This window comes from Arachis stenosperma, chromosome 9 (genome assembly GCF_014773155.1).
Source record: "Arachis stenosperma cultivar V10309 chromosome 9, arast.V10309.gnm1.PFL2, whole genome shotgun sequence".
Lineage (NCBI taxonomy): Eukaryota > Viridiplantae > Streptophyta > Magnoliopsida > Fabales > Fabaceae > Arachis > Arachis stenosperma.
In genome coordinates, this window is record NC_080385.1 from 12760401 (window position 1) to 12784236 (window position 23836).

Sequence of the window (23836 nt, forward strand, 5' to 3'; positions counted from 1 at the left end):
GACTGAGGAGGGGGAAGAGCGCCGCGCCACACTGCCTCACCACCGCCGCGCGAGTAGCTTCCATGGCCACCGTTGTCAAGCTCGCAGGTGGAAGAAGCAGAGATGACGCGAGGAGAAGAGGGAGTCATCGCGCTCTGCCGCCGCGAGCCCCGTCGCACCCTGCGCCGCCGAGGCTTCCGTCCTTGTCAGAGCCGTCGCCCTCACTACGCCCTCGCCGATCTGCCGCCGTTGGGGTCTCGCACAGGGGAAGCTCGAGAGGAAGTCGTCGTGGAGCCCGCTATCGCCGCCACTGTAACCGCGCCGTCGCCTGAGATGAACCCGACGGGAGAGAGGGGAAACCACCTGCAGCGCCGCCGGAGCTCCCTTTTCAGTCAGAAACTGCCGCCGTCCAACCAGCTGCTGCAGTGGTTGTCGCCCGTTGTAAATGGCTGCGGGAGAAGCTATTGTGGCCGCCGAAACCACACCGGAGTTTCTGCCCATTTCTGTCACCGGAGAACCTCGCTACCGTCACCGGAGAACTCTTCCGGTAAGGGTTTTAATTGTGGTTTCTGTCCTTTTTGAATTCCGGGAATACTATAGTCGCTGCGTGTTGGTTTCAGATGTCGTGATCGGAATTTGTCGCCGCAGCCGCTTGAGGTGGCTGCCAGGCTGCCGCCGAGCCGGTTCGGAGACCGCCGCTGTGTCGGTTCAGCCGTTCCTCCTTCGGTTCGGTAAGCGTTTCGATTTGAAAGCCCTTTAGTTACTGTTCGATTATCTTACGCTGAGGTTTGTGACGTTAATTACTATACGATTGAGTTTTGGTTGTTGTATGTTGCGATTAGAGTTGTTGAGACTGTTGCGAAAGTGGCTTGGAACCGAGGCTTTGGCTGCCAGGATTTTGATTATCGATTTCGGGTTGAGGCGGAAAGGACTCTGTGAGACGTTTGGGTTATGGAATTGCGTTTTGAGGTAGGGGCGCTTTCCAAAAACTATGTTTTATGTATTGGAATTATTACATATGGATACTGATGTGAGATATTGTGTATTTAGTGATTGTATCTGCCTTATGTATTATTTGATTAACTCGAATGATTATGGATGTTGATTTGGCTGAATTGTTGTGCGGCTTGTGAAATGTAATGTTTGAAGTCGATTCTTTAAAGATTTGAAATCTGAGTTTAATCCGTTGAGGATTGATTTGATTTAAGTAAATTATTTTGATGATTTGAAAAGTCGAATGTACCTTTGAATTTAGCCTGGTTCATTTTAATTGATTTGGTTTTGGGCAAATGATTTGTTATTGAACCATTTCTTTAAAGCTTTGAAAATGAGTTATATCGATTGATATTAAGTTGATTTTGTAATGGTATCTTTGAGATACGCCACTGAGGCGATTGTTGGATTTAGCTTGCTTTAAATTGATTTCTGGTTTTGAGCTGCTGAAAAGGAATGAGAAATGGTTTAGTTGGGACCCGAACCGGGTGGCAAAAGTCCAAGTTTTAGGGGAGGTGTTGCCGAAATTTCTACAAAATCCTAGCCTTATTTGAAAAGTTGTTTAAAAAGGGTTGGATTTGAGAAATTGTATTATTTGATTTATTAAGAGAATCTTTATGTTTCAAGCTTAACTTATTTAATGAACTTTATGCGTTGAGTTCGGCTTATTTAGAAATGAACTATTTGCACCGTTTGAATCACTAAAGGAAAGAATGATGCTCTAAGGTTGATTTCAATACAAAAAGGGGTTTTTAGTGATTTCAAAGGAATCTAGACTTTTGATTGATTAATCAAGTTTGAGGCATTTTGGAAGAGCTAGAAAAATGGGTTCTAAAAAGAAACTTGAAAGTGGTTTAATTCAAATGAACCGGTTCCGTTTCAAATGAGTTGATTTTTGGACCGGGTTGGAACTTGTGATTTTGTATGGCCGGTTTTATAGTAAATTCAGTTTTACTTACTTGAACCGAGGAATCTATGATTTTAAGAGATTCAATGAATTTTAAGGAATTGATATAGGTTGACCTTCCCTAAAGACTTGGGACTCTGCCAAGAAACTTTTGTTATAAAATCCCATTGTTGGATGGGTGATTTCGAATGCTTTGAAATAAATCCTTAACTTGCCATGGTTTTGGAAGTTTTGGAAAGAGAATGCCGAGAGTGGCTTTGTTTTAAAAAGGGAACTCACTTTGAGTAAATTTGGCTTATGAGCCTGAGATGATTTGAGAAATGAGATCCTTTAAAGCCAAGGCTGAAAAGAGTTGAAACTTGATTTCAAAGAAAAATGAATTGAGAAAATGATTTATGGCTTAAACGCCGATTTCATGAATTTGATGATTGTGAATGTGGAAGTGCTGTTTTGTTGAGAGCCGGATTGGCTGTGTATGTTTATACATATTGATTGGTTCTGGATTGAACCGTGAGCCGGAATGGCTGTGTATGATATGAATATTGGCTGGTTCTGGAATGAACTGTGAGCCGGATGGCTGAGATGGATGGTGATCCATGGATGAGATTGAATGCTTGTTTATGCTGAATCATTGATAAATGTGAATGTTGCACTTCCACTATCGGAGATGAGGGTTTCCCTGGGTAGTAGCAGTGGCTAGCCACCACGTGCTCCAGGTTGAGACTTGATACTCTGTTGACCCTATGTCGTAAGTGTGGCCGGGCACTGTGAAAGTCCCGGATGAGCTCACCCCCGAAATATTCACCAGTGAGGGTGATGGATATGGATCATGTTTATGATCAAAATTATGATGAGTATAACTCGAGTTGGGGATGCGCGACAGAGGGATAGTCCAATGGTTAGCTACCAGGACTTGTCGGGTTGGCTCTATAACCGACAGATGATATCATCAGCCACTAGGGACAGGCATGCATCATATGCATCTATGTGACATTGTTTGGGTATGCATATTGTACTTGGTTTGCCTATGTGATTAACTGCTAATTGTTCTACTTGCAATAACTGTTTGTTTGTGTTTGCATCTTCCTACTTGTGTTTGCATCTGGAACTCTGTTGGATTGTGGTGGATTGGTTGTGGTTGGATTGTTTGGGCCTAGGGCCGTGGTTGAATGAGATGGACCGATGGTTGATTTCAGTTTTGTGGTTCTGGTTTGGAATAAGATATGAAAGGTTATTTTGGTTCAGTAGATAAACTTTTTTGAAATGCTTTGATGTTTTGAGAATTGAACAGTTCCTCTTTCAGAAAAGATTTCTGACTTTACTCTTATTGTAAACTGTTGTTTTTGAAAAGAGGCATAAGATGGTTATTAATCACTGGTACGGCTTATCTTCATGTATCCTATTACAGTAATTCCCAAAAACCCTCTACTGAGAACCCTTTCGAGGATGATGTTCTCACCCCCCTACATTTTTCCCCTTTTAGGATTTGGGCGCAGAAGTTATGAAGAGTTTAATTATTTGTTATTGAGATGCTCTGTATTGCTTTAGATTATTATTTTGTACCCTCGTCTTTATCTTGATATATTCTGTGAGAGGGATAGGAATTGTACTGGATGATGTTTGTAATATTATTTATATATATGTATGTATATATATATGGATGTACTCTTTATGAGTTTCTATAAGTGGTATGGTATGTATGGACGTACGTTGTATGGCGAAAGTATTTTTGGGAATGGTATTGCGGTTTAAAGTTTTTAAACAGGCTCATATTTTAGTATTAAATAAATAAGTGTCGTCGTAATGTCCGAGCTATCAGAGTTGCGCAGCCGGAAGCGCGAGCTTTGGTAGTTAGGGTGTTACACTCTACTGTCACAGTTGGAGTTATCCCTCAGCCCAACCCTGATGATGAACCAATATTTGAAAAGATGTACATCTGCTTGGATGCCTGTAAGAAGGGATTTTTGGCTGGCTGCAGACCGCTCATAGGCTTGGATGGAGCTTTTCTGAAGACCCAGCATGGTGGCCAGATCTTGTCTGCAATTGGACAAGATGCAAACAATCACATATATGTGATTGCATATGCAATTGTCCCTATTGAAAATACTGAAAACTGGAGGTGGTTCTTAGAATTACTTCATCAAGATTTGAGAGATTATAAGCAAAACAAGCTCTGTTTCATTTCAGATATGCAGAAGGTACGTTTTATCCATTTTTTATTTAAATTTTGTTGTTGTATAATTTGTATAGGCTGCTCTGATATAAACATGACTAATTGCATACAATACACAACTTGTATAGGCTGCTCTGCTGCTCTGATATAATTTGTATAGGCTGGTCCATGTTTTTGTTGTTGTATAATTTTGTTTTACATATGCTGAACTGCTGAACTGCTGTGTTGTTGTATAAATTTGCTTTAATGTACAAATGCTTTGCCTAAATAGATGGACTACTACTGCTCTGCTGCTCCGATATAATTTGTATAGGCTGGTCCCTGTTTTTATTTAAATTTTGTTGTTGTATAATTTTGTTTTACATATGCTAAACTGCTGAACTGCTGTGTTGTAATGAACTGCTGTGTTGTTGTATAAATTTGTTTAATGTACAAATGCTTTGCCTAAATAGATGGACTACTACTGCTCTGCTGCTCTGATATAATTTGTATAGGCTGGTCCCTGTTTTTATTTAAATTTTGTTGTTGTATAATTTTGTTTTACATATGCTGAACTGCTGAACTACTGTGTTGTAATGAACTGCTGTGTTGTTGTATAAATTTGCTTTAATGTACAAATGCTTTGCCTAAATAGATGGACTACTGTTGGGTGAACTGGTATATATATATTGAACTGATATGTACTGCAACGAACAGGGACTAAATTGATGTCACTTATAAAACTTAAGGGACTAAGTTGATGTCACTTATAAAACTTAAGGGACCAAATTGATGTCACTTATAAAACTAAAGGGATCAATTTGATGCTCGATAACTTGTATGTAACTGTTTTCTTTTTTGAAATCAGGGCCTAATCCATGCTGTTAAGGAAGTTTTTCATGGTGTCAATCACAGATTCTGTGTTTGGCACTTATGGAAGAACTTTAACAAGCAGTGGAAAGATATCCAGTTGAGAGGGTTGCTATGGGAGTGTGCAAGGTGCACTAGCCAAGATGGGTTCCTAGAGAGTATAAAAAAGATTGAGAGGGTTAACAAGGAAGCTTGGAAGTATTTGAACAAGTGGCCTAGAGACTCTTGGAGCTGGGCTTTCTTCAGCAACGCACCTAAAATAGACAATATCTGCAACAATGCTTGTGAAGTCTTCAACTCAAGGATCAAAGAAGCTAGAGCCAAACCTATCATTACACTGTTAGAGGAAGTCAGACTGTATGCAATGAGGTCAATCGCTAGGAACAAAGTGAAGCTTAATTCCAACACTGGTATTCTACCACCTATACAGCGCAGCAGATTGGAAAAAATAAGGAAGGAGTGAAAGAGTTGGGTCCCGATGTGGTCTGGTGACTCTGAGTACGAAAAATTCGAGGTTCACGGGTGGCCGACTAACATGGTTGTTGATCTGGGAAAGAGGCTCTGCACATGTGGTTTTTGGCAATTGAGTGGTGAGATACTTTTACTAGTTTCTTCCTTTGTTATTTTTTTTCTTGACTGTTGGCTTAATATTGGTAATCTTTGGACTTATGATAATGTTATTTAGGGATGCCGTGTGTGCATGCTTGTGCTGCATTGGCAAGGGTTGGTAGAAGACTAGAGGAGTTTTGTCACCAGTGGTTGACAATGGAGGCATATAATAACACATATGTCTTCCATATCAACCCAATTCCAGGTCAAGCCCTATGGGAAAAGTCACCACATAACAGACCACAAGCACCTAAATTCAAAAAGAAACCAGGTCCACTTACGAAAAAAAGAAGAAAGGATGCAGATGAGGAGCCAAGTGGGGGTAAAAAGGAGAGAAAGAAGATGAAAAGAATCTATCAAAAAGGTCACTGTCGTTATTGTGGTGACTCGGGACACACCAAGAGAAACTGTGGAAAGAGAGCTGCTGATGAGGTGGCTGCTGCTGCTGCTAAGGCTGCTGCTGCAGCTAAGGCTGCTGCTGCAGAGGCTGCTGCTGTCCAACCTCCAGCTGCTAATGGTGGTGAAGCCAGCGTTGTCCCAGAAGCCCCCACCGAAATTCAACTTGAAGCCAGTCAACCACCATTGTCCCAAACCGATGACTCTCAAGAGGTTACAAAATTATATATATCACATTCAATCTTATTATGTGCATGTTCTTCTCCACTTTTAGTAACTATTATACATGTCTTCACTAATAGGTCTTGCCTCCTCCTGTGAGGCCACCAAAACTGCCTCCCAAGAGAAAGTCATGCAAACAAGAAAAGGCAACTCCAGGAAGCAGCTTTCAAGCAGCAACCTCTCCACATGCTCCCATCCCACCAGCAACCACTCAACCCACAACTCTTCCTCCGGCTCATCCTATGCAAGGTGCATCACAGGGGACCGTAACAAGACTTTTTAACTTCATGAAGTTTGTTCCGAATCCTGGATTCAGACCACCAAGAAACAAAAAATGAAGACTAGGTTTATTATGTTTAGAAGAACATTATTTTGTGTAACTTTTTTGATGAAGCAGTGTACTTTCTGTATTTAGAACCCAAGTGTTGGGGATCTTTTTTGTTCAAAACTTGTGTTCTTAATATGTTGAGAACTGCTGACAGACTTGCACAATATTGCCCTGGCTCTTCCTTGCCTATTTTGTATATGTTTAATGCATTAATATATGATTATGGATTATTATGGCCTCATTGATTAGAGGATTCCATTAGTCCTGCAGGAACAGTTATTTATACATATAACCTCTACTTTATTCAGATTCCAAATTACTCTTGGACAGTCATGTAAAACAGTTTAATCTGCATTCCTTTCAACCAAAATGACAAGTGAAATTACATGAACAGAACAATATATGCATATCACCTTTCACTTAGTTTTTGGCTAAATACAATTGACTCTGCTGCCTATCCAATTTTAAGACAAGCACAACAACTGTAACCAGCAGCAGCAGCATACATGTAAACAAGAAAATCCCCCCCATTTTCAGAACTCTAACTTCAGACTCTAGTCTTCCAAGTTTCCAAGCAATCTTCATCTTCCATTCTTCATTGTCATTTGAGGAGCTTGTTCTACCATCACATGTCACCTCATCTTCTTCCAGAATTTTGTCCACCCAAAGAAACAACCCACACCACCTCTTTCCTGCAGTCTAAACCCAGGAAAGTGAATCAACCAACCTCTAGATTTACCACAAGGAACAGCATCAAGCACTTACATTGTAGTTTGGGCAACCCACGAACGGTCTCCCTGAATTCGAATCCGTTGCTGACCATCGCAGCACTGGTCTCCCCCGCATGCACACCATTCTGGCAGACGTGCATCTCTGTTTCTATTCATCCTCCTCATGATGCTTCCAAATGATATTGGGTTGTTGGAGCTCCCAGCTGCGTTGCTTGCGCTAGCCATCAACACTGGTGTTCGATGATGAAGACAACACTGAAGACTCACCTCTGGTGCGATGGAGAGGATCAGAGAGAAGACGAGAAAAGCGTGTGCGACGGAGAAGAAAGGAGAACAAAGTCAATTTGGGGGTTAGGGTTTTTAAACTTAAATTAGGGACCAAATTGACTCCAAAACGTTCATCAAGCCACGTCAGCTAGCCGTTGGGCTGCTAACGTGTCACCAACGACGCCACCTCAGCTTTCCGGTTGCGCCAGGTGGACGAAATTCACCGGAAGGACCACTATGAGTACCGGAGATCAACTTCAGGGACGATCCAGACAAATTTTTAACTTTCAGGGATTACTTTGATCCTCGAAGACAACTTCAGGGACCACTCTGATGCCTACCTCCAACTATTTGTATCTATGAACTTTACGAACGCTGACAAAAGTACCCATTAAAGAAGAAAACTAATGTTGTATCCATCAAAGATAGATTCCATACGACAAAAGTACTCAAATTCTAAATTTATGTTGACTTTTTAATAAAATTTCAGAATTACCCCCATCATTATCTTCAATCCCTTCTCTCTTCTTTTCCAAATCTCAAACACCTCCATTGTCTAAAAATTTCAAATTACCATTTTTCTAACCCTATTCTCAATACCCCTTTCAGCAAATTTCAACCATCTCTTTATTCTTTTCATCAATTTTACCACCTCCTTCACCAACACCATCGTCACCAACCGTCAGTCTCAACTTCCTCCTTCTACACTGTCACAGCCATAAACAACAACTTCACTCTAACTTTTAATTTTACTTCTCATCATCACTTGTCCAATCTCAAATCCTATCAACACTCTATTACCGCCATTACCATCACCACCCTTCCTCCATCACTTTCAATACAAAGTCAGAAGGAGAAGCACCTTTGGATGCTAAAATTTGAAATTTTGGCAAAATCACTTTAATGGGGTCGCATGTGAGTAACACAGGAATCTTGCATATGATGGTGGTGATTTGGGAGAGTGAGAAAGTTCCACTTCGTTAATTATATAATAAATTTGTAATTTGTACTGTTGTAAATATAGGACCTTTTTCATGGATTTCATGAGCTTGAAGTGGACCTAAGAGGAGTTGAATCGCACCATAGGACCTTGCGCGCTGGATCTCGGTTCAGTCTCACTTCCGGAGCTTCTCCATCTAGCGTTGCGTGGGAATAGATAGATTGCCTGGTTGCCTTGTTGTCGTCTTTGTCATCATCAACGTGGAAAGATGGCGGCAATGGTAGTTAGTAGAGTAGTAGAGAATAGAAGGTAGTTAAGGTAGTGACAATTGAGTTGTTTGAGATTTGGGAAAGAAGAGAGGAGGGGTTGGGGTAATTCTGGAATTTTATTAAAAAGTCAACATAAATTTAGGATTTATGTACTTTTATCGTACGGAATCCATATTTAATGGATATAATGTTAGTTTTCTTCTTTAATGAATATTTTTATCAGCAATCATAAAATTTATGAATACAAATAGTTGTTTTTCCTTTATTCCACCTTCATTACCATCCACTTTACCTAATAATCATTATTTATCATAGCTACACTCTCATTTTTTTCTTACTTTAAAATAACCGGTACTTGACTCTAATATTTTGTACTAAATACTTTATTTCATGAGCTTTATTTCTTAGATTTCATTTCTTTTAAGACGTATTTTTTTTCTATTTAGTCACTTTACTATATTTTTATTGTCAATAAAAATTACAAAATAAAATTTCTCTCTTTTGACAGCTCAATATTCCTAAATTTGTATGAATTAGTTATTACTATTATTAAGAAAAAAAAAATCAGTTGCATGTCAACTGATTTGCTAATCGTCATTCGGCAAATTTTTTAAAGCAACCAAGTATATTCAAAGTCTGATTAAAATGTAATTTGTGTTATTTTTAGTTGTATATAATTTGGAATACTTATTGATGATTATAATTTGTGATATCTTTTATTTTATTATTTTAAAACTTATTATGTATTTATTATTTATGTGGGTTTAATTTTTTTTTAATTATAAATTTTAATGTTTAAATTTGTTTATAATTTTTTAAAGATAAATTATAGATAAATTATTATGTAAAATTATAAACTTTTAAATTTTATTAATCTTAAAATTATTAAATTTAAATATTTAAAATTATATAATAAATTTTTAATATTATTATTTTATATTTAATTAAATCCGTTAACTACGTTTTAACTCTATCTGAACTATTGAACTAATTACTTTTTTGGTTTAACCTTGCAAATTTGTGCATCCTTAACCTTACACCAAACGCTCACAATTTTGTATATTCGTAATATAAAAATTTTGGGTTATGAGAAAGAGTTGGTGAATTTCGTCAAAAGATTTCGATTTTTCTGTGGCCATGGACTTTTTTTTCCCTTTGAAGAGCCATTTTGTCAAATTCGGATTTTTTTTATAGCCGAAATGGTCATCTGCCCTTATATGCTTTGTTTGTGACTTACCCTTATATGCATTTGTTACCCTTCTGCTAATTTTTAACTTTTTATTCGATAACTCATTTAGCAAGTTGAGTTTCTGATCTATATGAGTATGGTCATTTTTGTCACTGATTCTTTTGGCCGGACATTTCTTTTTTGGACAGATGGTCGGATGTTTTTAAAAATGAAATAAGTTTATAATTGGGTAGACTTCTAGGCCTGTTAAGCAACAAGACTTGATGAGTCGGCCTAAATTTATATTGGGCCAGGGTTTCCCAATTTTTGTATAGTAGTAATTTTCAACATTACAATAAGATAAATTCTAAGCCCAACAAAAAAAACCCAATAGAAAATGAAGAAAATATTGGTATTTGATTGAAGAAAATATATTCTGTTAGTGTGGAGAATTTGTTACGAAAATATTTAGATGCTGCTTATATAGACTAATTTGAAGAGTCAGCAACATATAGTTTTGTATAGAATGCATCTTTTGTTTCACTCAGAAATCACGTTAACTCCTATCTATTTGGTAAAATTTCATTTTATTTGATATCTGAAAGAATATGAGAGTTTGTGTGTGAAGTTTCAAAGAAAGGAAAAAAATAGAGAGAATAGCTGGTGTATGAGTGAGTTAAGAGAAATGTGGACTTGATTATTGATCATCCTATTGCGTATATAAGCTGTTATATATAAAATGCAGATCTAATTCAAAAGGATTAGTTTTGCCATGTAAAATTGGATTTGCAACTAGTAGGACTCCACTTGTATTGTCATCTAAGTCTGACCCCAATCAAAATCTGAAGATATAAAAAATCTTAAGCCTGTGTTTAGATCAAAGATGGCTGCATGGAAAAGAATGTTGTTTAGCTAATTTATGAGAGATTGAATAGCATTGAGATCATTGACAGTTATCAATGTATTATCAACATACAAAAGAATGTAAAGTTTTAAATTACCATCATTTTCAATAAATAACAAATGATCTGACCTCCTTTTCTATGTTTTTTATGTGAATATTACATGCATTAATTCCTTTATAATATTTAATTCCTCGTATTTGTATCTTTTTTAAAAAAAGATTTTACAATATTTTTTTTATAATATTTAGATAAAAAAGTATTTTTTTTAAGGCAGTGATTTCATTACTAAAAAAAAGTCCACTAGAGATTTAAATGCACTAACGCGTAAATATAAAAAAGTTCCACCAACAAAATTTAATTAACGTTTATTACATTGAAAAAGTATGAGAAATTGGTAAAGTTAGTTCATCCCCTTCCATCCTTGTTGCATAGCACGGGCTTCTTCAACACAAAGGGATGGAGGCTTCCTAGACCTATCGAAGATAAAGCTATTTCTGACCTTCCAAGACTGCCATAGAAGGTTTGTCGCTAGCTCTACTCGATCTGATTTGTCACCAATCTGATTTGTCACTGAAAGCTTCAGTTTTCTCTATAACTTCTTTCTAGCATCGCCAAGGGTGTTCATCTGGGTTTGGAATGGGAAAGTCCATTAAGTGCCAAGCTTCCAACAAATTAGTGCAATACCACAGACAATGGCGGACTGACTCTTCCGTCGAACCACACCTGGGACAGGTCGAGTTCACTATTTCAATTCTGGCACTAATTTTGAGCTTCACCGGTAAGGTATTGTGTAGTAATTTCCAAAGAAATCTTCTAATTTTTTGTTAGCTTTTCAAATTCCAGATGCTAGACCAAAGGGGTTTCGAGTGGCATTGTTCCGGAAAAAACTCAAGCGGCGGATGATTGAATTGGAAAGCAATGCTGTACCTAGACGCAACTGAGTATGCACCAGTTCGGTTCATCATCCAGGTAACCTTATCTTTTCCTCCTTAGATATTTGTTTGTAAGATAGCTGTTATTACTGTTGAGCTGAATATCTCTGATATTTTTTGTTGATTTCACTGGCCATTTGATTGAATTAGTTCAGACACCCATTTTGGAACATGATATGAGATTGGGATAGGATTAGGAGTAATAGCCATAAAGTTCATGACCCAAGAATCTTCTTTAATTCTGATTGACCTGTCATTCCCAACTTTTCAGAGAATACATTTTTCCAACACTTTTCTACTTTCTGTGATGCTACGCCATCCTCAAGAGGAGTTTGTTCCTATCTTAGCACTCATAAATGTAAAAAATCTAAAGTATTTGCTTTTTAAGACCTTGTAGATTAACGAATGAGGTCTTGTTAAAAGCTTCCACCCCTTGCTTTACAAGCATTGCAAGGTTAAAAGTTTTCATGTCTTTAAAATTGAGTCCACCTTGTGATTTTGGTCTACATGTTATCTTCCACTCCACCCAATGCATGCTCCGTTCATTACCTTTTTGTCCCCATCAAAGCTGCATAATAGCTTTTTAAATCTCTTTTAGTAGAGTGTCTGGTAGCTTGAAATAGCTTAAGGTGTAAATCAGAATTGCTGTTGCGACAACTTTAATTAGGATTTTTCTGCCAGAAGAAGACAAGAGAGACCTTTTCCATAGCTGGAGTTTCTAGTTTACCTTGTCTTTGATATAGTTAAAAATAGCTCTTTTTTATCTCTGAATCACCGCTAAAAGTCCCAGATATTTGTTCTGATTCCCCACGTGAGGAGCTAGGAGAATATTAGTTAGGTGATCTCAAGTAGGACCTGGGGTATTCCTACTAAAGAACATAGATGATTTATTCTGGTTCACCACTTGGCCACTCACTTCCTCATATGTCTTTAGTATTCTGATAAGACTTTGACAATCTTTCTCAGAGGCTCGGCAGAAAAGGATAGAATCATCTACAAAAAATAGATGACTGAGTCTTGGGCAGGTGTGATTTAGTCTCGATCCAGAAAATTCGTGTCTCTGTTTTTCTCTGTGGAGCAGATGGGATAGTCCCTCTGCACAAAAAAGGAATAGATATGGGGAGAGGGGGTCGCCTTGTTGCAATCCCCTACATGGTTTGAGAAAATCATGAGGTTGTCCATCCACATTAACAGAGTAAGAAACCGCCATCACACATTTCTTGATCCAGTTAATCCATTTGTTGCAAAATCCAAATTTTCTCATTATCTCCCGGAGAAAAGACCATTTAACACTGTCATACGCTTTACTCATATCTTGTTTCAGAGCCAAATCATACTGACCAAATGTCTTATTCTTTAGAAAGTGCATAAATTCATATGCTATCAAAACGTTATCACTGATCAAACGATCCTTGATAAAAGCACTTTGGGAATCACTAATAACTCACTTCATGACCAACTGAAATCTATGCACCAGAATTTTAGAAATAATTTTGTAGAAAACACTACTAAGACTTATGGGTCTAATATGTGTTATAGAGGTAGCATTTTCATTCTTCGGAATAAGACATATATTTGTATGATTAAAAGCTTTTAAAAGTTTACCTCCAGCAAATAAGCTCTTAACCGCTTGTACCACATCTATCTTAATTATTTTCCAGAAGAAGTGAAAAAATTTGGCCGTGAAACCATCATCACCAGGGACGGAGAATGGGTTTATGGAAAAAGCAGCAACTTTAACCTTTTGTTCCGTGACTGGTTTGGTTAACATACGGTTGGTGGTAGCATTGATCTTAGGTGAAATATCACAAATTTCTTCTGTGGAGTCCCTCGGTTCACTGGTTGAGAATAGTTTTGTGAAGTAATTCTGAGCAATAGAAGCTATTCCCTCTGTATCCATTGCTATATGCCCCTCTTCATGCTCTAACATATGGATCTTATTCTTACGATTCCTTGTCTTGAACTTAGAATGAAACAAAAGTGTTGCGGTCCCCCCGGTTAAGCCATTGAACTCTTGATTTCTCTTTCCAGTACCTCTCTTCTATTTCTAATTCATCTTCTATTTATGCCTCCAAACACTGGATTGTCACCGGATTGGCTTGATCAACTTTTTCTTTCTCGTTTTCTAGTCGTCCCTTTAACTCAGAGATTCTGCTTTAAGAATTAGAATTAGAATGTTGCTGCTACTCCACCAACTTGTGTCTGCATAACTTGAGTTTTCCAGCTAGTCTAAACATGGGAGACCCTTTAATTGTATGTTTTCAACAGTTCTTTATCAAATTCACCACTTCAGATTTCTTGCACCACCTTTCCTGAAACTGGAATCTCCTTTTTGCTCTTCTTTCAAGTCCCTCTGTACTAAGAAGCAATGGCCTATGATCAGACCTAATATTGTTCAAATGAGAGACATAAGCATTGAAAAATTCTTCTCTCCAATCTTTAGAAACCAACACTCAGTCAAGTCCTTCTCTAATCAAGTTACCGCCAAATTGCCTATTACACTAAATGAACTTCTCCCCCTCATAAACCAAATCCAATAGTCTACCCTCATTAATAAAGTCATTAAATGCTTGGATAGATGTATTCGATTTGGTTCTACCTCCTTCCTTTTCATGGCTAGCCAGTATGGCATTATAATCACCAAGAACTGCAATATTGTTCCTACTGTTCTCTATGATTTGTAGCAGTTGACGAAATTGTTTCTTCCTCCTTCGCTCTTCCGTGCTCAAGTATACCCCTATAGCCTCCCATTGTTGTTCATCTTGTTGACTCTTATAAGAGAAATGAATAAAGAAGCTCTCTTGACGTAAAATTTGCACTTCCACCCGTGCTTTTCACGCCACCACCACTCCACCCAAGAGGCCATTAAGATCCACTGTTTTTCAAAATTGAAAACCAACTTTCTTCATTACACCCTTCACTAACGAGGCATTGTTCTTGGTTTTGCAAAGGAACATTACCTCAGGAGAATGGGATTTAACAATCCCTTGGATGTTGTGAACTGTCAGAAATTTCTCCAAACCCCGACAGTTTCACATCAACATCTCCATATCTCCTTGGGTGCCTCTTTTTGGGTGGCACCCTCTCCCCTTACAGTTGATGTGTTATCTTCTTGGCAAAATTTTTTGTTGTTACTTGAGTTTCCTGAATCTTCTGAAAGTCTTTTCACTCATGAGACTGATTTTGATTTAAACCCCTTCTCGCCAACTACTTCAAGCTTTGTCTTTTGCCTTCTTTTTTGTTGATCACATCCGCTGAACTCCCAATAAAAAATTGAAGGACCGTGATCTTTCCTACTCAAGTCTAACATCTTCTCCACCGTCTTTCCTTAGCTTCCTTCTCCTATATTACCCCACTATCAGCCTCTTCCTTGCCTACCTCCTCTCCTCCACACCTCAGATTTTTCTTCTTTTCTTTCACGTCAGCCCCCTTGGTTTGAGAATTATTGTCTTGAACTGAAAGACTCACAAAACTTCTGATTAAGCTGACTGGTGTAGGCTTTTTCTGCTGTTGCCTCCTATTCTCTTTCCTCTCAACATTGTTAGGATTTTTATTCTCTTTCATATTTGTAATTCTCCAACCAGTTTGTTCAGCCCTTAGCCATGGTCCCATTCTTCTTCCTTAACATTGCTTCCGGCCGAATCCTCCAAATGCAAATAACAAGCTCGAATTTCATGACCTATATGACTACAATAATGACAAAAATTACCAATGCGCTCATATTTGAGTTTGAGATCTATCACTTTTTCATTGCTGTCCGCAATTTAAGTGATCGACGCAGTGGTTTGGTAATGTCCACCATAATTTGGATCTTCAGCACATTTTTCTCCTATCTTCTCATTTTAAATAGGTCTGAATCTAGAACTTCTCCCAATGATTCTCCTATTCTTCTTCCCAAACTGCTTATTTTACAATGTTCGGGAAGCCCCCATAGTTGCAGCCATACAGGAATGTGGGTAAATTCTTTCTCTCTAATTGCAGTCTCATCGTTCCACCTCTTTAAATTAAGAATGTAGTTCTTGAATAGCCACGGAGCGCCTTTTTCAATTCTTAGAAGATCAATTTTACTATCAAAGAAAAATTGAAAAAGGTTTCCTCCGTGGTCAATTACCTTGAGTCCCTCTAGTTGCCTCCATATTGCAAATAAGGCATCCTCTAAAGTTCCTACACTGAAACCTCTGTCAACAAGAAGTCTCCCAACTAAGCTCCTTGAACATCTCTCGACACCTTCTTTTATGTCTTCATCGATGAATTGCACTATCTGATCTTCTTCATAACTTGGTGCATGGCTATTGTCCAGTCTGGGAGCAGCGATTGCTGCCATTCAATTGGTCACACGTGGTGAAAATTTCACAATTAGGATTCCTCAGAAACCCTAGCAGAGCACTCAAAAAACCCTAGAAAAAATGTTACACATATAAATTTTTTGTATGAATTAAGTCTATCTAAGTTAGACAATAAAATTTAGGAGGTGAATGGATAAGTAAAAATGATTAAAATAATTTTTGTTGATGTTAAACTAACTTAATTGACAAAAAAATTTGTGCCTTTTAGCATTACTCATTTAGGCAGTATTGTTTTTCATTCCAAATTTATTTTTAATGACAATGTAACTTTTTTAAAAAGAATAAATATTGATTAAAATTTATCTATTTTCGTATGAAAATAATTGTCAAATATTTTGTGTTTTGTTTGTCTTTTTTATTGAGATCAATATGTTGAAATTGAAAGAATTGATTCATCTATCTAATGAAGAATGGTTAGTTTTTTCATCGGTGATTGGTGTTGCAGCTGTTAATGAAGAAGGAGCAGCTCTGATAACAAGTTGATAATGGTGATGTAGAGAGAACAGAAAGTTCTGTGATCTTACTATCGATGGTGTTGTAGAAGTAACTTCTTTAAAAAAGTAGAAATTTATTTTTTATATATTTAAAAAAAATAATTGACAACACTGATGCAGAAAATAGAGAGCTCTGAGATCTTACTGTCAATGGTGTTATAGAGGTAATTTCTTTAAAAAAGAAAAAAATTATTTTATATAAATTTTTAAAAAAACCAAAAATTATTTATTTATGTTAAATTTGCTTTTGTTTTGGCTGGATGTTGAAGTTGGACTAAATTGGATTAGCAGAGAAGCTAATAGTGGTACAGCTGATTTGCAGTGAGAACGATAGCACCTCTTCCAATAACTTTGAATCACCGGGTGTATATAAAGTATCTATTTTTATTTGCTAGGGTCTTTGCTGCTTTATAATTGCAAAATCATGTTTATGTTTTTTTTTAATTATATCATATTGAAATTACAAATTTTAGAATATGGAAAGGAAAGATAGTTAAAGAAAACAGCTAACTCTTAATTATTTATTTAAACTTGCTAATTTTATTATTCATTTGTATAGATTACTGATGAAATTGAGTTATTTTTATTTGTTAGTTAAGTTGAATTAGATAATTAGTAATGTTCTAACTTCTATTTTTTCGAATAATATTTTAGCTTTATTTGCAAAATGTAATTTTAGATTTGAATTTATTAACAAACTTACATTGGTTTCTTTTTATCTGGTCAAATTAGACTTCAACTATAAATCTGATAACTTGTTCTTTATTCAAATGTGTTTGTAGTTTATATGATTTAATATAGTTATTGCTCACTTTCTCTTATGTGGATAGATGAGCAATTTTTGTGCAGCCTGAATACAATAAAAAATTAAAATATTCTTGTTTTCGGATTATTGTCTACTCTACTATTTGTTCAAACTTTATTCATTCAATAGAAAGACCTTCAAATAACTTTGCAAATTAGATCTTTCTTTATAGTTTATAATTGAAATTATTGATTATATTTTTAGTCTAATATAAAATAAGATTACCTACACTCATAAGTAGAAAGCTTATTGAGAGGCTCCTCAAAACCTCTTTTTACTATGGTACGGTACACTCTAAATTCGACAACAATCTAAGAAAATAGAAGAAACAATATTCATACTTTTTTTTTTCCCCACCTTTCTTATGTATGTGTCCTATTTATTATTTAAGTTGTGTGTTTTTACCGTTGGTATTTGTATTTTGATATTATCCTTTAAGAGTTCATTTATTTTAAATATCTTGGAGATTTTTTAAGCTTTGATTTATATATTTGATAATTCCTCCAGTATATGAAGTCACTTTTGCAAATAAGATGTGCTTATCTTTTTATCATAGAATTCTTATTTTACCATAACTTGTTCTATTATAATATTTTGCGTAGTTGCTCAATGTTCCGAATCCTATTGTTCTTGACATTCATTTTTGTGCATTGGGCGATGGATATTGAAACTATATGTTATTATACAGATTGCCTAAAAATTAGGTAATATAATTATGAAAATAAGTTTGTTAGGTATTCATAAAGATGTCTTATATCTTTGAATGATTAATTTAAAGATGTATGTTATAGTGTCTATATATACTTACTTAGTTTATTAAAAAGAGATAAAAATTAATATTTAAATTAAAAAATATAAAATTAAATAATTTTTTAATATTTAAAATTTATAATAAAAGACAAGTTTGGTAATTTTGATATCAAAATCAAAGGTACGAGAGAATTTGCCTAATGTAAATTCTTAATTTAGTCAAAAGAAAAGTACTGCAAAAGTATTATGTTATTTATAAAGAATGAGAAAATAGATGTGGAATGATTGATTGATGGGACTTAGTATTTTTTTTATATTAGTGTCAAATGATGGTTCTATTTCACTTGGTACAATAATAGGGCAATTTACATAAATAAATAAAGTGGGAGAGTTATTTACGTAAATGTGCAAATCTGTTTGTTGTTACGATTTTGTGCAAAATGGAATTTTATGTAAACCGTGGCAACCCACCACGGTTTCTAAATATTCATAAACCGTGGGAGGTCACCACGGATTATAAGCAAATAGTTTTACATGTAAACCGTGGTAGGTCACCACGGTTTACGAAGGCAAATAGGTGTGCATAAACCGTGGTGAGTCACCACGGTTTATGAGGAAACAATGTTGAACGTAAAACCCGGTAACCCACCGCGGTTTACGTGTATCTATATATATATGTAATCCGCTGAAGGCAGGGACGGATTCATTTGCAACCTTAGGAAAAAAGTGGATTCATTGTGGTAGAGAGAATTTGGGAAAAGGTTTGGAGCGGGTGAAGGAGAAGTGGGTGGTGGGGCCAATGGAGGATGAGGATCGATTGTACCGACTAAATGGCATCGCTTACGTGGCAGGAAATATCGACGAAGAGGTTAGTAACTGTTATTGTTATTATTATTGTAATTAAATTTAATTCTAATATAGCAATTGATATGTTAGTAGGAATATTGCTAGTAAATATTTTTATTTTATTATGTTTATTTGTTTTGTGATTCTGTTTAATATTATTTACATAAATATTAATGATATTATCGGTATTGGTAGTAATGCATATTTTATTATGCTTATTTTTCTTCTTAGTGTGGTTTTTAGTATTTTTGTACAATATTTTGTTATCATTATTTTATTTTATTCAAAGATTTTTTTCATGAATTTAAATTGTTAATTTGTTGTAGTGAGTGCACAGTTTTCTTAGCTTCAGTATTTAATACAGGATAAGAGAATCCATGAATTTAATGTGCACAGTTATCATAGCACCAGTATTATGTATGTTGTTGTTTGTAATGGTTGTATGTTAAGGGATTTATTTATTACCAATGTTTTGCAGCCTAGTAGGGTTATTACAGCCGTTAGGCGGCAGCAGAATATGCCCTTACATGACCGGATTATTCCGTATCTGGAGACTGCGGGGTTGTATCATCTTGCTAGGCTAAACAGTCAGTGGTTCTGGGTTGATGAGTCCCTGCTTAGCGCATTTATTGAGCGGTGGCGTCCGGAGACCCACACGTTCCATATGCCGTTTGGTGAGTGCACCATTACTCTACAGGATGTTGCGTATCAGCTGGGTTTGCCGATTGATGGTGCACCCGTTAGTGATTGTTAGTGTGTATGTATTTCAGACTTACTGTTAAATGTTATTTATCTTTTGACTATGTAGTGAGTGCCTGATTCAGAGTATTTCATGTGTTCATGTATGGTTTATATTATAATGCACATTATTAAAGATATGTAAAGTGGTTTAATGAAACTGATAATATAAAACGAGGTTATTATACTGAGATTTCGTTCTTGATGAAACACGTTGAAAGTGACATATTTAACCAACGACGCATTACTAACACTACTTAGAGCAAGAAACAAATAAGACAGCATAGAAGAGGGTTACACAACATGAGATCTACGCATCCCCTCCACCACGTTGTGATCGCTGCTGACAGTTCCTTCGCGTATGCCCAGGCTGACGGCATAACCCACAACGCTTCGGCTGATTCTGTTGAGACTGATCCATGCTTCCTCGGATCCTGGTTGACTTTGGATGACCTTCCTTTGCATGCCGCAGATTAGGGTCAGGAATAATGGTTGGGCCTCCATATGGAGGCCACAGGCCTTCAGGAATAGGTGGGAGAAACCCATGATTGTAAACGTTGAACACCTCAGTCATACGATACACTTCGTGAACATATGACGCCCAGTTTAGCCGGGAGTAGGCACAACAGGCAATGGCGTGGCAACATGGATAATGCAGCGCCTGGAAGTGCCCACAGTCGCATCGGTGATCTTTAAGGGAAACTCTATAGCTACCAAGAGAGAACGTCCCCGTTGGTGTTGTCTCAGCGACGGTGTACTCTAGTTGATGCCTGTCGTATAATGTCACAGTAAAGCACCTGGAGTCTCTAAGGTTCCGATCAATAGCCTTGACCAATGCCTGACAGAATTCATGGCCGGCTCCGAGTTGTGCCTCTGCTGTCTGTCCCCGGACCACAAATAGCTGAGCAAGCCTCCCGTAGGTTGACTTAACCAATGATGTGACAGGGAGGTTGCGAGTACCCTTTAGCACGGAGTTCACACATTCACTGATGTTTGTGGTCATGTGCCCGAACCGTCGACCAGCATCCTCATGTTGGGTCCATTTGTCATACTCCATACGGTTGGCCCAGTCACACATTGCTGGATTCTCAGTCCGCATGATGTCGAACCAGTAGTAAAACTCACCCTCAGTCTTGGCGTACGCAGCATTGACCAGTAACCTCCTTGAGTCCTTACCTTTGAATGTTAGGGCGAAATTCGCTGCCACATGCCTTATACAGTAGGCCCGAAATGCACGAGGAGGCAGCCATCCATTCTCAGGTGCCTCAAGGGTCGCCTTGATCCCATTATGCCTGTCAGAGATAACTAGGATACCCTCCTGAGGAGTCACATGCTCTCGTAGGTTGGACAAGAAGAATGACCACGACTCTGCATTTTCCCCCTCTACAAGGGTGAATGCTATCGGCAGGATGTTCGAGTTTCCGTCCTGAGCTATCGCCAACAGGAGCGTCCCTCCATACTTCCCATACAAGTGGGTACCATCAATACTGACGAGTGGCTAGCAATGCCGGAATGCCTCGATACAGGGTGAAAATGTCCAGAAAAGTCGGTGAAAGTACACCGTCGACTCATCAACAGCACCACCAATCTGAACCGGAGACGTCTTCAGCACCGTGATTGTTCCCGGCATTGTTGTCTGGATCCCTAGCATCCAACGGGGCAACTCCGCGTAAGACTCTTCCCAATCTCCATATATTTGTGCCACTGCCTTCTGCTTAGCCAACCAGACCTTCCTGTAACTAGGCCTGAAACCGTAATCAGCTTCTGTCGCTTGTTGAAGTACCTTTACCGTAACCGCAGCATCCGCCCTAACCATAGGAAGAATCCTCGCACATATAACGTTATAATCCAGCTGACGGTGATCACTTGAAATAGAAATTGCGAGGCACGTGTATGGCCCGTTGTACCTCCTAACCTCCCAAGTTCCCTTTCGTGCACGAAGCGCTACACGAATCAACCAAGTGCAACCCTTGCCGAATTCCTTGCATTTTCCGTGATACTTCAAATGATCCGATTCGATGACTCTGTACTCAACACCTCGCCGGATGCTATAGTCCTTCACACTGAGCACAGCTTCATCTTTACTCTGGAAAGATTGCCCAATCTCAAATTCTGTAGAAGATCTACCCACTCTGTTACCACTGTCTTCCTGTTGACCAAGAGCTTCCAAGTTTAGTGTGGAGAAGTGTGGAGGGTATTGATGAGAAGCAGAACTTGAAGGCCGATGCTGCGCATCTGGATCGCCGCCTGTGTTTTCGTCGCTGTCACCATCGATATCAACAGGCTCCTCGTCAGATTCATCGTCACGCATTGCATTCTCTACTTGATCAGGTCCACCAAAGTCTTCGAGATAAGGCACGAGGCCACCACCGGTGCCCACAACAATGGGAGGCTCAATGACTGCTGCATGCTCCAAAGGGACAGAACCAACACCCTCCGTTTGTTCTAAGTCAGCCGCAAAAGAAGGTGATTGAACCGGCGGAAGATGCGGTCTGACCGCAGGCATCGAACTAGATGCACCACCCGCGGAAGCTACGCAAGGAACTGGAGCGGATGCCCCAGAACTATCGACACCAACCTCCAACTTCGCAAACAACTCATGGATTCTGATCTCCGGAAAACTCCTTACACAGTAGAAGAGAACCCTAATATCTTCATCAGACTTAACCGCAAAGGTTTCGTACTGAACACCGGTCGAGACAACCGCCATGGGAATCTTGTAGAATAGTTTCTTCACCCACTTGCAACCCAACACGCCAAGCTTCTCCAAGATGCTGTTCTTCAAGTCCGACAAACTCATAGACGAACTGATAAAAATACTTAGTGGTTCTCTGTCGGTGAACTTCACACCTTGGCTTTTGCTTTTTTTAATTTTTCCAGAGCAATGCACCAGAGCAAGAAAGCTCTCTTCCTCACTAGCCATTGTGAGAATGATCTCTTCTGGTGCTTGAATCACCCACATATATATAGATTTTCCGTCAGAGTAAACCGTGGCAACCCACCAGGTTTTTTTACTCTACATAAACCGTGGTGACTCCCCACGGTTTATTGTTGCCAAATTTCTTTCATAAACCGTGGTGACCTACCACGGTTTACATGTAAAAATATTTGCTTATAATCCGTGGTGACCTCCCACGGTTTATGAATATTTAGAAACCATGGTGGGTTGCCACGGTTTACATAAAATTCCATTTTGCACAAAATCGTAACAACAAACAGATTTGCACATTTACATAAATAAGTATCCCACTTTATTTATTTATGTAAATTGCCCACAATAATATATGCAAATAAAGACTAATAGCCTCAATGGAGTTTACTTATTATAGCACATTATAACCCAATTTAGTGAAATCAGAGGTAAGCATCTTTTTCCATGTGAATGCACTGTATTATTGAGGCTGTTTCTAAAATGTATGTGCTTTAGTGCTTGTTTGGACGAATTTCTAAAAAAAAATTTTTTTTTTAAATTAATTTTTTTAAAAGATTTTATAAAAAAATAAAAGTAATTTTATGTTTGAATATTTTATACAAAAAATATTTTTATTTATCAATTATGTTGGATATAATAATGTAAAAGTACTTTTTTTGTTTATCTTTTATATGAAAAATATCTTTTTTTAAGGAAAATTTTTTTTTAAAAAGATATAAAATACAGCTTCTCAAAAAGATTTTTTTTTAGTGTTTTTTTTACTTTTATTATTAAAAATTTATTAAACACACTAAAAGATAAAAAAGATCTTTTTTCATTGAAAAATAATTTTTAATGAAAAGAGATTTTTTTATCAAAATAATGACACCCAAAACAAATACTTAATAAGTTTTGAACCATGTATATTTTTTTCTTCTTTTCTTTTTATCATTTGTGTTTTTAGAAAGTTTTTTTTTTTTTTTTCCTTTTGAGATGTAGATTTGGATAGATTAGTAGGACCGATAATAGGCTACTTTAAGTATTTTATGTCAATGCTAATGTATTATGCTCTTTGGATAGACAGAGATGTGAAATGTTCAATTTCTATTTATGTGGATATGCATGTTTTCTTTTCTATTATGCACACTTTTATCTTTTTGCACCCATTCAAAGCATATTTGTTCTTTTCGCCGGGGAGCAGTCGCTACTAACAGTAATAAGTAACAACAGCAACAAGTAACTATGGAGAGCCTTTGTACAATAGTAAGCTAAATTCTA

At 37.3% G+C, this 23836-nt stretch overlaps 1 protein-coding gene across 1 annotated transcript; it reads right to left on the bottom strand.

The window, feature by feature from the left end:
- Window positions 1-19957: 19957 nt before the first annotated feature.
- On the bottom strand, window positions 19958-22447 carry LOC130949082 (uncharacterized). Its single transcript, XM_057877909.1, has 2 exons — window positions 21209-22447; window positions 19958-21145 (listed from the first exon to the last, which is right to left on the bottom strand). Exons 1-2 carry the CDS (start codon window positions 22445-22447, stop codon window positions 19958-19960), a joined length of 2427 nt encoding a protein of 808 aa, XP_057733892.1.
- Window positions 22448-23836: the final 1389 nt, after the last annotated feature.